The sequence below is a fragment of the Cinclus cinclus genome, chromosome 22 (genome assembly GCF_963662255.1).
Source record: "Cinclus cinclus chromosome 22, bCinCin1.1, whole genome shotgun sequence".
In the NCBI taxonomy this organism is placed as follows: Eukaryota; Metazoa; Chordata; class Aves; order Passeriformes; family Cinclidae; genus Cinclus; species Cinclus cinclus.
Window position 1 is genome coordinate 3,824,651 of NC_085067.1, and position 16,306 is coordinate 3,840,956.

General features: G+C 41.4%; 1 protein-coding gene across 3 annotated transcripts in view; it reads right to left on the reverse strand.

The window, feature by feature from the left end:
* GOSR1 (golgi SNAP receptor complex member 1) overlaps positions 1-16,179 on the reverse strand; it is a 28,938-nt gene extending 12,759 nt beyond the window's left edge. Inside the window, exons 1-7 of one of the 3 annotated variants that reach the window (XM_062507026.1) lie at positions 16,145-16,179; positions 16,064-16,077; positions 15,693-15,804; positions 13,980-14,067; positions 13,676-13,783; positions 12,516-12,607; positions 12,283-12,357 (exon numbers count right to left, since the gene is read on the reverse strand). In XM_062507026.1, the coding sequence (XP_062363010.1) occupies positions 12,283-12,357; positions 12,516-12,607; positions 13,676-13,783; positions 13,980-14,067; positions 15,693-15,804; positions 16,064-16,077; positions 16,145-16,179 (524 nt within the window). Of the gene's footprint in view, positions 1-12,282; positions 12,358-12,515; positions 12,608-13,675; positions 13,784-13,979; positions 14,068-15,686; positions 15,805-16,063; positions 16,078-16,144 lie in introns of all 3 variants that reach the window. The other 2 variants (XM_062507025.1, XM_062507024.1) reach the window with 2 other exon arrangements.
* Positions 16,180-16,306: the final 127 nt, after the last annotated feature.

The window sequence follows — 16,306 nt, forward strand, 5'->3', positions numbered from 1 at the left end:
AGAGCAGTGCACAAGAATGTATAATTTTAGAAAAGGTTCAATTTAAAAAAAATGTTAACAATGAAAAGGTACTAAAACCCTTGCTGGAAACAGGTAACACTTAAAAAAATTCTGTGGAAGAAAATGTTAGAACAGCCCTATTAAAAAACCTACCTTAGAAAAATCATTACCGGCTCTTTGTCCATTTAACTGATGAAATTATAGAATTTTTATGCTGATGAACTGAAGATGACAGAGAAGCTGAACATTTTTACAGGCCTCAAGTGAACTAGGATGCCCTGCAAGGCTTTTAGAGCATCAAAATCAGGCTTGCCAGTTTGCAGCAGAGACACTCACTGCTTTTTATGTTAGAGAAAGCTGCAGATGGGCAGCTTTATTATTTAGACACATAAGCACAAAAAGTTATTTAAAAGCTTCAGATTACATTACATTTTATTTTTATATGTGTGTTTATACACATATGAAAATAAACTCTGGGAATGTGGCTACCTGTAGAATGATGACAGAAGGTCATAAAATTGTATAAATCAGTAATAACCAGTTCTGAACACCAACACACAGAGGCATGAGCTGCAAATGCCAACACAGGGTATTTAGCAGGCACCTGAAGCCTCAAGATCAACATTTCTCAGCTTAAGTGGAGTCATTCCAAGAATTTAAAAGGATGGGATACACAGGAATTGTCTTCAGAATGAAGTTGTGCGGGCAAGGGCAGACTAAAGGAAGCACAGGTTTTTTTATCAGCACAACTTCCAGTGTGTTCTTCCCATCCCAAGAAGAATCAGAGGATTTCCAAGCTCATCTCTCCTTGCAAGGTGAACAAAGTCCACAGGAAATGGCCACGACATTCCCTGACATTGTGGTAAAGGCAGTCAGTGTGAGCAGGAACATTTCAGGGATTCTGATGGGCAGATTTGGATTCCTCAGCAAATACAGATTGTAAAGTTCACTCACAGTGACACCCAAACAGAAGCATCTGCTTCATTCATTTTACAGCTCATAACCACAAAAATAAGTCAGATTTCAGGAAGATCAAGAACACAAAGTACAACAGGGCCCAGAGACACAAGGGAAGTTTGCAGATCTCTGACTATTAATAACCTGTTCTCTACAAATAGAAGCTGTTCTCACAATTAAAAATAATGTTCATTTCAATCATTTGCCAGAATAAAAAAATAACAGTGAACGAGGCAAGTGTGCTTAACTTACATAGTCAAAACCCTATAAAAAGAAGCTCTTAAATTAAAATCTATCGACTTTGTTCTTCTGCTGTCCAAGCAAAGACAACAAATCTAGTGTATGAACATCCAAGCAAAAGATGGTTCTGGGCATTATTAATCTGACTTGCATCTATTTCAATAAACTCTGCATTTTCACCTGTCCAGACAGACAAAGCCATTTAAAAATACTACAGGGAAGAAAGGCTGGAAGCTGCTGAGGCAATCACCTCCTGTAAGGAATGGCACAAACCCAGCAGCAGCAGCCATGAATATGAAATAACCAGGCCTCTGTGCAACTGCTGCCTGCAGAAGATGGCACAGCTTGTTTTTTAAATATGCAGACAGGTAAATTAATCTGAAGGAGAAATGAAGTGAAATACGCCTCCAAGACAGAAAAGAGTCCTGCTCATTACATCAGGCTTTTACAACTAAAAGAAAGCATTTTATGTTGTTTGTAAGGCAAATCTCTGTGCTTGTACTTAAATAAAATTCATTCATACAGATGAATACTTAGCTGAGGACTGGGCTTCTCTCATATCCATAGATTTTGCTGCTGATACCCAAACCAAGTCAGAGAAACAGGGCAGAGCAGTGGAACTCATTGCACACAACTCATTTCACAACATGCATTAAACCCTTCAGATGAAATTAAGAGCAGTATTATCACACAGAATAATTTAAAGGGATAGGTAAACCCTGTAAAATAAAGTAATATAGTACCTGATAACTATTTTCTTCCTTTCATAAAGAATAACTACAGAAATAATAATTTTACTCTGTTCTTTCTCTAACTGCAAGATAAATCACTAAGTCTTTGCTCTCTCAAACTGCCTCCAATAAATCTTTCATATTTTCACAGTCCTGGATCACCAGGAAATGTGGAGCTTCCAGGAATGCAAATCCTGCAAAACACATTCTAATACAAATATACAGATATGAGGCAAATCTGACTTATACACTCAGTTATTTCCATCATCATAACAAATAATAATGAAAAAAACCACTGCACACACACACAAAATACCCCCATTTCCAACTCATTTTTTCTGCTTGCCATCAACATTTCTTATCATATTAAAAATTCATAAGATCATTAAGCTCTTTAAAAACTTAAGTAGAAGAATGTAAAGCAGAACATTTTTTTTTTCCGTCCCTGTGATAACAAGATAGTCCAGATTTCATAAGACTTGTCCCAAGCTTGGTTTCAAATTTGCTAAAGAAGACAAGAATTGGCATAGAAGTCTATTTATTGACTAAGACCAATATATTTGGCTAAGAAGCATGCACCTTTCACTTCCAGCATGAGAAAACAAAGACATGAAGCAAAATAGGCATTTTCAGGGATGAACAGTTTCCCCACAGAAACCATTCTGAAAGCAAAGAAAGCTTCAAATTCTGACCCAAACTGCTCTCTTTTGTGGGTTTTCTTTGAGTGCTAATTCAAGTACAAATCTGGATGCTAAGGAAATGCAATTTTGTCACATTGTCTGTTGCAGAAGGCAACAATCAAACACAGAACCCAGCACAAACGTGAGAATTAATCAATGTATAAATCTGCTCAACATCATCACACCTACACACTCTGAACACCTCAGTAAGCTTATTTCTGCACATCTCAGAAATCACTTTCAGTAAGAATGAGGAACAGTTGCAAAACTGGAAAAGAAAAAAGCACAATATCACGTTGCTTTTCATCAATGCAAGCAGTTTGTTAAATCCAGAATGAAAGGCACTGGAACAGAATCCATTGCTCTAGGGAAGAGTAAACCAACATTGTCTGGTGGTGAATTTCCTTCCAGATGGAAAGAAATTGTACATGAGAAAAAAATACACAGAAGGCATCTCTTTCACTGCAGGGAAGAATCTGCCAAAGGATTTCCAGGAAAATAATCTGGTGAAACCTCCTCCTTCCAAATGCAATCCTGTAACACAAATTCAGCTAAAAATTTGACTTCTAGCTACATCATTAAGTAAACACCTCGAGTGCTCATCAATTTCAGCAATTTGGACTTTAGATACACTACAAAAAGCACTTTCTTTGCAGGTGCAAACATATCTACCTGTGCAATGTAACCAATAAAAAGATTAACTGCTCTACCTCAGATTAAAGGAGGCAAACAAGTACCAAGGGATTTTCTCCCTTAAAACAGGCATCCACCTTTACAGGTCTGATAACACCAACAGCTGTTTCTCCTGGATTTCCAAAGGGTATAGCCTGCACCTCCACTGAACTCCATGGAGCTGTCTGGGAATTGTCAGAGTGGAAGAACTGTTTCTCTAAAAGAGGAGTTAGCCAAGAAAGCTCTTTGGCATGCAGAGGGCTGGGAAAGTGCCTGAGAGCCCCAAGAGGGTGAGCAGCAGCAATACCTCTTCCCTCAGAGCAAATCTATAAGAGAATAAGAGCTTCTCAATAACCTGCAGTGCTCAGTTTACCCAAAGAACACAGGTAAAAACTTCAAAAATGAAAACACACATGAAGTGCAGCAGCTGGGTGAACACAAACCCAGCGCCAGCATGGAACCATGGAATGAGGCTCCAATTCATGCTTGGGAGAAGTTCCTGGAGAGATTGAGCCTCCCATAAAATTGCTCCATCTTACCCATAGGAACGCAGTGAAGTGAACTGAGGAGGGCAGGCCTTACTGTAAGTCATTACCAGCAACCACAACTGTCAGAACAATTCCAGTAACTTCCTAATGGACTCTATCGGCATTTCCTCAAATTTTACATCTGCACGCACTGCCAGCAGGCAGGGGCAGGGCTGCCTGCATTACTTCCCCTGGTTTAAAACATGGAATTTGGATGGGAAACTAAACTAAAGGGAAAAGCCCTCAAAACCAAGCAACACAGGCCCTGCTATGTGACACTGACCTGACTAAAATGGAGCTCTCCCAGGATAACCTGTCACGGCTGATTTGTTGGGCACACACACAGACAGGAGATGCTCAGCTTACAACAAACACAAGCTGTTTGTAGTCTGTGCTGTAACAAAATAGATTGTATCACTTTTCTAGCTCAGTGTTTTTTGACTAAAGCTTGGCAAAGCTAAAGAACTGTCCTACTACTCACACACTCCTAAGTAACCCAGGAGAACACAAGGAGGAATATAGAGACCCAGCACATAAACAACTTCATAATAAATATGTTTTTAATTTCCAGTCCAGCTAACACAGAAATGAAGTGAGAGTTATCCCTAGGATGACAACCCAACTTTAATGTAGTATGAAACCCTAAAATCCACACTGACAGACACGTGTTCTGCTCCCTAACTGCATTTTCACCTGCTGTGGTTTTGAGGGTTTTATAGGAGAAGCTCTGTGGCTTTCATGCAGGATTTGGCTGAGGTACCTGATTTACAACTCTCTACCTGCCTGTTAATTAAGTCATAGAAAATGGTTCTCAATGCTGCATAGTTGCTCAACTATGCAACATAACAAACACTTGTGGTTCCAAATGCAAAGTGCACACTACATTTAAACCATCCACAAGCCAAATCCAGGATGCAATTCATTAATGGGTAAAAATCTCAGCGTTTTTATTCTGACCCAATTTCCCAGTGTTCTCAGGGCTTTTTGTCTAAGACTGAACAAGATGCACTCTTCTACAGAAGTGCAACTATACTTGATATAAACAGGTCTCTCAAATGAGAGGAAAACACTCTGCATCTTTCAAATCACAATAGAACTAACTCCTTGAAAAGTTCTAAACAGAACTCTATTATTACTAGGATAAAATAGGGATGTTTTAAGGGTAATTTGGATCCAGTTCTGCTTAGCATCATGGATTTGATAGAACATGAAGATATCTCCACAGCAACATTCAGCAGCCAAGAATGAGGAGAACCTAATTCTGATGCATTAGGAGAGGTTGAAATTAAATAAAACTCAAGAACGATATTTATACAGCAGTGTGGTAACTTTCCAGAGATATAGTCTGTATTTAAGAAAATTGAAATAATCACTATTTAACATACCCATACACATCAAATTGAGTTCAAGAGCTTGTTTTTACTGGAGGATCCAATAGCAAATAATGAGCAAGCACTTCTGGCCCTAAAGAATAATGAAGTGCACAGCCACACTGACAAAAAAAATGACATGCTGCATTAGAATAATAAAAGTGATTCTCAGATTACACAAAAGGAATTCTGTAAAACTCCACAATTGTTGATTCTGCTGAAAAGCTGCACCTGCTTTTCAGAACCAAGCCATGAAGGAATGATTTCAAAACTCTTGAAAGCCCTAATTTCAATACAGACCTTGGAGGGGGGAAGCTGTCCTAGTTAAGAAAGAGTGTTGAAAGGAAAGCTAAAAACAAATAAAACATGCATCAGCAACTTGTTTATTTTTGAAAGGAGCAAAAAACTTCAGAAGAAACCACAGAGCCCTGAAGTTTGAAGTGTGGCTTTGTATCTTTCCCTTTCTCCAGATTAAGACCAAAGTGTTGTTTCTAAGGGGAAGCCCAGAATCAAGAATCAGAGCAGAGTTTTTGCCCCAGTCACTTTTTTTTCACCATTATATATTCAGGTAATCTTTCACTCTGTAAGGGTTTGCTCTTTAGCTTCTGCAGACATTCATAAAGACCCACAAGAGTTTCCATAGCCACTTGCCCTGGGGTACATGGAATTTCATCCATAAACCTTCACATTTTATACAGATGAAAAGCAAACAACGAGCCTGAGGCTCTTAGTGTCAATGTAGCTGCACCCTTTGCCACCTGGATAATTCAGTTTTGTACTGGAAGTTACACAGCAAATTCCCAAACTAAGTTTTGTGCTGTGTGTGGTGGGTTTGATGCTTTTTATTTCATTTGGGTGTGCCCATCACTTTAGACATATTGAGGTATAAAAACATCACAATAATCATCAGTGTCAGGGAAATCATTGATTACAATATTATTAAAGCAATTCAACTATCAGGAAAGCATGCAAAACAACATTGAGACAGAAGTTTTGGTTTAGTGGTTTGGGGAAGAGGGTTTTTTAAGTCTTAAATACAGCACAGGAAGACTGAAAGAAATAGTTGACTTCACCCTTATGAAGCTCAAACTATTTTTAGAGGAAAAAACCTCTTAAATCCTGAAATGCTTGGCTGATTTTTATCATCTTTTATTAAGTTATTTATAAATAATAATAATACCCAAGAGAGCATCTTCCTTCACTGCCTGGAAGCTTTGAACCTCCCCAAATTCTCATTAAACTACTTCAATAACTTGCTCATACAGTCATATAATTATATACAGTGAAGTTTCTCCTTTCCCAGAAGACACGAATTGTCTCCCTCTCTGAACATTATTTACTATTAAAATAAGAAAACACCAAATGATTCTCAGTCTGGTGCTGCAGTTGAGTAGATGATGTGCCCAAGTGTCATATTCAGTCTGGGACTCTGACAGGGGAAGCTGATCCAGCCACTTCCAGAGTGGCCTTGTGTCCCTGTGCCACCAGTCTTCAGGAGACAGAGGTTCTGCCAGCAGCTTGGAGATAAAACACATTCAAGCCCAGACAGAGATAAGGCTAAAGGAAAGAATCACTGATGCAATCAAGAAAACTCTACAGCAGTAGAACGGGAGGCAGAGCAGAAAGACAGACCAGAATTGTATTTTGAAACAGGATTACAGGAAAAGCTATTGTGCATCCTTAAGTAAGCCTTTGCAACACCAAAAATCCTCCTTTGCTCAAATCCCTTCTTTGAAAAGCATTTTCTCTGTGCTTCTGCTCAGACAGAACACAGAGCCCTGCCCCAAAAGTCTGAGTTACTCAGTGGTAAGGCAGTGAGGTGATTACCACAGCCATCCCAGCACTGGCACACACTTTTAATGCAGCAATTTCTCAAACTTCCTTATTCCAGAAACAAAACAAGCCAAGAGCGTGTGGGAAAACAGTGGCACACCATTGCCAGAGCTCTTGCAATTAATGGCCAGCAGAGAGACGTTTTAACCTAGATTCCCCAATCCCTCCTTGCACTGTAACTTCCAGTCCAATGGGCAAAGTGCTGCAGCCCTTCTCCAGCACTGCACAGCAGGGCTGCATCCTAATAGCACCAGATCCAGTGCAAACCCTGCAAACCAGGGCCATGCAGAGCTCCTCTGTCCTTCCAGGGCACAGCTCTTTGGGCTTTTTTCAACTGCTACAGAGCAAAGATCATTAATTCCCAAGTGCTGCTTCAGTTAAAAACTGCATTCAAATTAACAGAATGGAACCACAAGAACACCACATTCTGCTCTGACATGAACAAAAAAATAAGTTTAATTAAAAGGCAAGTTTGGTAATTAAAAAAAAAAAAAAAAAAGCCTTTACTGGGCCTGACTAAAGTGGAGCTCAGCAGTTCTGAGGCTGCAGAGCAGGCAGGCAGCAGGCACCCAGGGAAGAGGCTCATCACATTCCTCCCTGCCTGCTGCTTCCCCAACCACCTTGACATGGAAAAAGGAATGGGTGAACTAGCTGCTTTTCCTGCATTCTCTCTGTTTCCAAGAGAAAATGAAGGAGATGCAGTGGGTGAACTGTGTGTCAGCTGAAGCAGTCACTGCCCAGGCACCTGTGTGTCCTCTGCAATTGGAAATCAGGGAGGGGAGGGGAGGGGATGGGAAAGGAGGCAACCACAGTTCTCTAGTCTTAATCCTACCCTGAAGTTCCCCTGAAATCCACAGGAACCTGAGCAGCAATAGCACAGTGAATGGAAACCAGGGCAGGCAGAACAGAGAACAGAGACAACAAAAGAAATTCTACTAAAGTAGAAAACTGCCAGCTTTCTCCCAAAAGATCAAGTCTCCTGCAATCAAAAGCCCTGCAAAGGTGTCTCTGCATCTCGTTGAGCTGATTTATCTCTGCAAATCAGTGCTGAAATAAAAAATTGTAAGGAAAGACAATATTTAGAGGAAAAAACAGCCAGCAAGTCACTCCCTCCATTAAGATCTTGCCTGTATCACCAGGAAAGTTTGGAAGCAGTTTTCCTGGTGATTATTCTCTACTGAATGTGCCCATTTTTACCCAAACAACAGCAGGAAATTTGAAATAGTTCTACTGATAACAAAATGCCATAATGAAAGCAATAAAAGTGTTTAGCACTCCAGAGTACTCCATATACATGAAGCACTGCACAAACATTAATTTCTCCCCATCATCTCAGGTATGGAATATTAATTAGTACTATTGCACAACTGCTGCAGGTTCCTGTTATTTCTTCTGCTCATTTCTCTTATTCCTCTTCTCTCTTTCCCATGTAGCACATGAACCTCTGATTTGTTTGCTCTCCTCTTTTTCCTCCTTCAAAAAAAGTTTCTTATCCAACTACTCTGACACCCTTACCCTCTCTGTGCCAGTTTTAAACATTTTAAGACATACAGGGGTGTCTGAACACTTGCAGCAGGTTCATCTCATCTACCTGCACCACTCACTCATGAGACTCCAACTAAGAGGAATTTTTTAAATTTTTACTGGATAGATTCACAGGCTGCATAGCAACACTCAGCAGAAACATGCAGTCACCTGACAACAATTAAAAACACAGCTAATGATATCTGCAGCACACAGGCACCTGCTTCACCAGCAGCCACTTCTTTTAGAAAGGGATAAATGACTAATTTTTGAGTGCTGGAGCTGAGCAATAAAGCAATAATCACACAGTTGCCCCACAATGACAGAATTGGTGTATTTTCACCTAGTTTTACAAGGAATTCATTGTAGGTAATAGCATCTGTAACTTCAATGTACACTTCTGAAAATTTCATCTGTTTTTATACAAACTCATCAGTACTCCCTGGTATCACTCACCTACAAGACAAGAAGATTTTCACTTGCATACATACACAATTTTGCAAATTTAATCAAGGACATTAGTTCCTTCTTTGCTGACTTAGACTATAACTCATCAATAACTGCAGAATTTCTCAGGGCAGACTCTTAAGTTAACAGAATTGTTTCTTCTGAGGCAGCACTTTTCAGAGCAGTTTTAAAAATGCTAAGATAGATCTATTCATCAAAATTGTTTCCTTTAGATGGAAAATGGCATTAGAAGAAAAAAGATGACTTGTACCCCTGGCCAAAAGCAAACAAACAGAATAGATGAAATAAATACCTTTAGGGAATGGCACAGACCCAAGAAAACAAGATTTCAAAAATGAACAGCAAACATGACCACACTTGATTGGGTATTTCTTTAAGCATCTCACATGCCAAGAAATCTGAGATATTAGGTAAAAATATTAACAGGGCATCAATACACAAAAATATCTGTCTGCCAGGCTTATTTTAATTAACAGGGGCTAATTTTTCATGTAAAAAATTAGGTGATACTGTCCATCTCTCCAGTGGTTGGTAAAACTATTCCTGAATTACCTGAATAGAACATAGCCAGGAAACTAAGTGACTTGGAAACTTCATGCCTCCTATGCACAGCCAGCAGAACTTCTAGACAAATCTCCTTTTCCAACAAAGAACTGATTTATAAGATGGACTGAGCAGCAGTGAAGCTTTTGAAAGGAGAAGAACACGAGGTGTTTGTCTCACCCTCTCTGGTGTGGGGTGCGGCAGTGCAGGGCCCCCTGCGCCCCCTGCCCCAGGGCTGCCCCAGTTCCAACTGGGATTCCAAGGTGGAAATCCCCAGTGCTGCCAGCAGCACTGACACAGTAGGCAGCCCCACCCTGGGAAAGGGAGGCCAAATGGCTCCAGGATCCTCAGGGCTTAATGGAAAGCCAGGCACAGGCAGGGTTTGCACAGCGCTTTTTGCCGTTCCCTTCGTGCCTAATGTGTGTTGGAACTTTTTATTCATCAGCATCTGGTACTCACAGATTTTTCATTTCCTCGCCTTTTTTAGGATTACCTACATGTCTAACATCATGAGGATCTTCGTGGTGTTCACAATGTGACACAAAAATGAAAGAGGCAGATTTAGGCAAAAAGCAGAAGAGTTTCCTGTCTCTCCTCTTGCTCCCCAGTGAGATACCCCACAAATAATCCCACCCTGCAGCTCTTTGAAGAGCATTCATGGGAAACACAGCCCAGAGAAAACCCCAGTTTGTGTTTACCCTGCCTCACATGGTTGTGCCTAAAGGAAAAGGCTGACAGAAGAGTCTGGCACTCAGCAGTGGGGCAGCAGTTCACACATTCTGCTACCAGATCATGCAATAAATATGCAATAGGTTAAAGTACTTAATATAATAAATTAAGAAGGGTCAAGACCAAGTGAATGCTCCAACATCTGATGTGAATATATAATTCCTGTGGCATTATTACACTGCTTTGGAGAATATAATACTACATTGTACAGTTTATATTCCTGTGTCTGTTTTTCAAGCTCTTTTCATACATTTCACTCCACTGAAAACATTTGGATTTTTACTCCTGTATCTCTGTGTAAATATATTCATCATCTACTTCTGTCAATTAGTCTGGCACCAGGATTTACTGCACTACAAATATTCAGCATCATGACTCACACAAAGCTTGTCAATTTATCCTAGGAGCATGTTTGGAGTAATTTGCCAGCTCCTGGTGATTTCTTGGGACCTTTTCTTAGCTTTCACAGCTTTTTGGCATGAATAGCTCATTAACTGCTTTCTCTGAAGACAAATATGTTGAAACTCTCTAATAATTTCCTCTGCCAGTATCTTTTTTTCTGAGCTTGCTGATTCTCAATTCAAAAGTTTTGCAAGCTTTGATTTCTTGCCAATGTTGTCTTCTCCTTTTACACTGGATTTCTTCACAGTCCTTGCAGTTATCTCCACCTTGCAGAGTACTCTATAATTAGTTTTGGCCCTTTTTACTAAAGATCCCCAACTCACCTATTTCTGGTTTTATTTTCCTCAGCGTTGTGGTGGGTTCTTATTCAAGTCTTGACATTTTCAAATAATCACACAGATGGTTTTAAACTATTTCTAAAACTACCTTAACTTCATTTTTCATGCATTTTAATCCTATAAACATGCTGCAGAGTTCAGCATATTTAAAAAAACAAATAATCAACGCTTCAATAAATGTTAGGCTCAAATACTGAAAGCATCTTCCAGATGATGTTTAAAAAACCCTGGAAGTTTTCCTCTCCTAATTTTTGCAAACTCTTCAGGCACCAAAAAAGTGCTGCACTCAGGGCAGTATCTATTTCTTAGAAGGGTATTTTACAGCTCCAGAAATATTTAACCATTCTGTTTCAAGATCATGCTTAAAAGAAGTCCTAATTCAAGCTTACAACCAATTAAAATTTTGAAGGTATTATAGGAAACTGAGGATGAAGTGTTAATAAGCCACAACTGAAAAAAAAAATTGTTTTAATTTCCCGTGGAAGTTTTTTGTGCCGTTCTGGCTGTAAGTTTAAATATAAGAAAGCACATGTATTTATTTATTTATTTGTTTGTTTTTTTAAATGCAAGCCTGCCCTCTTGTGTGAACCTGAGGTTTAGCACAACTACAGGCAAAGAGAGAGAGGCAGGAAGACCAGAGCTATCTCCTGACTCTCTAAAAACCACAAACCCTCCAGTTCTTTGCTCTCACCTGTGCTGTTTTTGCTGAACAAGGACACATAAAGCAGCTACTCAGAACTTAATGCCCTCTCTGCAAAATGAATAACAACAAAGTGCTTTCTATTTGGTTTGTTATTTGCTAACCTAAAATCAATCTGTAAATATTTTAAGTGTAATTTTGGTATTAATCTCTTCCATCACTTTTTGTCCACATTCAGTAGAGACAAAAGGAGAAAAGATTTTTCCCTGACTGACAAAAAAAAAAGAAAAAAAGAAAAAAAAAAAAAGAGAAGGAAACCCAGCTTTGGCTGGGAGTTTCTGTTTTGTTTTTCAAACTTTACTCCAGTCAGAGTGAAAGGCATCTACTCCCTTGGGAGTAGGAGGTCTGAGTCACAAGTGACTTGCAAAAGCCCCTGAAGACAACACAAAACTGTCACTGACAAGATCCTAAAGCCCAAATCACTGACACTACCATGACTATTATCTACCCACACAGTTCACACTCAACCCAAGCCATAAATGGTTAATCAGCTGCATGAAATTCAAATGTTTCACCCCCCAGAAAAGCCAGGCACCTCCAACACAAGTAAATAGGAAACAACACCTACTTCCTAAGGTGCTCATGCTCCTTCAGGAACAGCTCTGTTCTTCTGTTGTTCACGCCAGACCCACTTTTATAAGACCTAAAATCCAACAGAACAGAAGCTCAATGAGAACTGTGAATTCCAGGAACTTCTTTTGCTTTATTCAGAGCACAGACACGTGAGCTATGCCAAGCATTCTGTCCACCTTCTCCCTCTGAGGACAGTCCCACACCTTTGCTGGAGCAAACACAACTTACTCGATATCCTTCCGTACTGATCCCAACAGATTCTCCCTTTCTCGTATTGCCAAGAAGTTTGCTTTGGTTTTGTGGAATTCATGTGTGTAATCCTGTAATAATAAACAGTTATCCCAAAATTAGGGTCCTGAGGTCAACTGAGGAATACAATGCATCCACAGGAGATCCAGCCACCTTTAAAATTCTCAACTGTTCTCTAACACAAATAGCAAGACCAACTTAGGAATTTAACAGCAAAAATGCTGGAAGTTAATGCAAATTATTCTTAAAACTCACTGATCTTAGAGTAGTTGCTAAATTTGATGGCTGTAGTTGTGGAGGGAAATCCACTGTAATTCCTTCTCCCAGTTTCAGAGATCCTCACCTTTCTGATGAATTAGTTTGTGTTGAAATTTCCCATCAGAAGCCCTAATAAAACCTACTTCTTTGATGTGGTGAAGACATTCTTGAGATTATTTGGTTACTACACCAGATTAAAAAAAAGTCTTTTCTGAACAATAGATTAGTTTTATTTTTAAGTTGCAATTTTACATTTAAAACCATTTCAGGCAGGTGGTATTTCTCAAAACCCAATCTAACTGGCAGCTGGTGTGCACTAGAACCATTGTAACCATTCACACAAATGCTACTGCTTTTCACACTGTGTATGGATTGCACAGATACCAAACAGAAATCAAACTGTACATGACCAGCCAAATAAAATATGCATTTTAACAGTACTGTATCATGAAAACATGGTTAATTTATAGCAATGACTGGCAGCTTTAACCATCACATTTCCTTCATCTCCCTTGAGAAGCTTAGGAGCTTTTACAATCATGTTTTCTGACGTGTGATGTTCCCTTGCACATTGTTAGGTGAAACTACACAGACAAGTTAATTCATTACATCTCCCCTTTTGCTATGTAAAACCCACCCACATAAGGCAGCACCCTTTACTGTTCTTTCTTAGCTAAGCTCTAGTCACCAATATGACAAAAAGCACAATTTTTTTCAACTCAGAGCTCAGCGAGTGCCTGGAGAGGAGGAAAGTGAGATGGAACCAGCAGCAGTCACACCTCCTGGTGAGACACTCCAGCATGCTGTGATACCAGCATAGATCATAGTAATAATTTTAGCCAAAGAAAGAACATAAAGGCTGGGGGAGGCCCGTTAGTTACCTGCAGGATGTCCCTGTGGCGCTGCAGCGTGTGCATCAGCGCCGCGTTCAGCGACGGCACGCCCGCGCTGTTGGTGTACTCTGCCATCTTGTCATTTATCCCAGTCAGCTACAGGAGGAAAAACACCCCAGCAAATGTGAAATGGATTAGTCTTGCAAGAACACTACAGTGTACAAGATGAAGGGGTTAGCTAGATATGCACACTAACGTAACAGCCACACTCGGATTTCCTAATATCCATGACAGAAATGTGGATTGTGATATTGCCTAAATGCTGAAATGAACCCAAAGTAACTCAAGTTACCTTTCCCAGAAGTTGCTCAATCTCCACAGCCATGGTCTCAAACATTCTGTCCTGGCTTGATCCATTTAACAGTGGAGTTGTGTCAGAGCTAAGGAGAAGAGGAGGAGCAGTTACTGAAAAGTTGCATCATTTCATGAATGCCAGAAATAAGGAAACACCGGTGACAGGGGTTGGAAAACTCCACTATACCTAGGTTTGCTAGAGATTAAATAAGCTCTGAAAAATTACATTTTCTTATTCTGTATGCCTTTAGCTCTTATCTGAACAGATGACACAGTATGACCTGCAGGAAATACCACCTCTCCTGGGCAGAAATGCCTGACACCACACACCTGTCTGGTACCAGTGTCCTCCTCCCCCCAGCTTTCAAGCTTGATTTATTTATTTACTGGCAGGAGGGGACCCTGCACTCCTAGCATGTTACTCCAGCAACATAATCACACCTTAATAGCACAGTGTTAGGACAACACTCTGATCTATTAAGCAATCACTGTCCTACAGAGCAACACAGACCACACCATTTATCACAGTGAGTTTCACACACCTTCCTTATTTGATTATAAACTTAAACCACAAGGAAAAGTCACATCTCAGACCAACCTGCAGAACTGTAGCAACTAACACCCCTCAGAGACTACTCATAGCTCTGGTTATATGCCTTCAATTGAATAAGAGAAGTAAGTTTGGCACAGGACAGCAAAAAAAAAATAATATTAGATTACATGGTAAGTAACAGGACAGAGGCAGAAACAAAAGTGAAACCAGGGCTGTTCAAGAATAACATGGTCTTTGAAGCTCTCAAGCTTCCAGAACTGTAAATTGAGGGAGAGGTACAAAATTTATTCACTTATTAAATTAAATAAAATAGAAAAATATCAACACACATTACTAATGCAGCAACACTCACAACTGATACAGTTAATAAACAAAGAGAAGGCTGCAAACAGAGAGGTTGGTAATTCCTGCTGTGGAACTACTCACCTGTGGCTCACAAGATAGGCTTGAAGAGTTTTAGCAGATTAATTCTTCAGTCAAACATCTGATCATTTATGTGATTAAAACAAACAGAAACCACCCCTATATATACACAGACCATGTATATGCACACACATCTAAAAACACACGTGCAGCTCTTATTATTCTCATTAACACAGTCCCTGTTCATGGCAGAGGGGTTGGAACACAATGATATTTGAGGTGCCTTCCAACCCAAGCAGTTTTGTGGTTCTCTGATTATTACCCACCTCAGCAGAAAGACAGGAAGAAATAGCCACTCGTTTTAATGAGAGGGCTTGCTCCCTGCACAGCTGCTCAGTGCTCCAGTTCCCTTAAAACTGGGACTACAAATAGCACACCAGCCCACCTGGGACGTGTAAAGCTAAATTCCCCTAATACCAAAGTCCCCGAAAACCTCCTGCTAATTTAATACAAGGAAAACTCGGAATTAAGACAGCATAACGAGCATTAAAAAGCTTACTGATCCCACACAGAATGAAGTTTAAATCCAGCTTTCCCCAGTGACCTGTCACCCACAGCCTGACTCACACACCAACATCACATCCAGAGCAACACCAGCAGCAAGACGTGCTGAAAGCTTCCCAAGAAGCCAAGCGTTAAGAGCCACAGGTGGGACCAGCACTCAGCAAACGATAAAACCGCACCAAGCACCACAGGCAGCGTTAAAAACAAAAAGAAACGGGCTAGTACCTATACCTGTCGCGTCTTCCGTCTCGGGTGCTGCTGTAGCTGGTGCAGAGCTTGCTGAAGGACACCAGCTTCAGGTCCAGCTCGTTCTCCAGCTGCCTCGCCTGCTTCCTGAGATCTGCACGGGGCGGGGAACAGTCACGGACCCGCACGGGGACCCCGCACCTCCGGGGGTCCCGTTCTCACAGGAAGAGAAACCCCCAGGGCAGAGGGGACCCTCGCGGCTGGGGAAGCGCCCCACGCCGACAGGAGGGAGCGCCGGGACGGCCGCAGCCCCGGGAGGGGCCGGCGGGGCCGAGGGGCTCATTCAGCAGGCGCCGGCGACCTCCCGGCTCTCGGACCGGCACTGCCGGCTCCCGGGAGAGAGCAGAGTGGCCTCGGCGGGGGTCTCGCCCTGCCGTGCCCGGGCCGTGCCCGGCGGGGCCCCGCAGCCGCCCCATTCCCACCGCCCCCCGCCCCACTCGCCTTCCCAGTAGTTGCTGCTCCCCGCCGCCATCTTTGTTGTCCAACGTCAGCGCGGGCCGGGCGGGGCAGAGCGGCCCGGGGGGAGCGGGGCAGGCCGGGACGGGCGGGCCTCCCGTGGCAGCGCCGCGCAGCGGCCGGGCGGGGAAACGCCGCTCCCG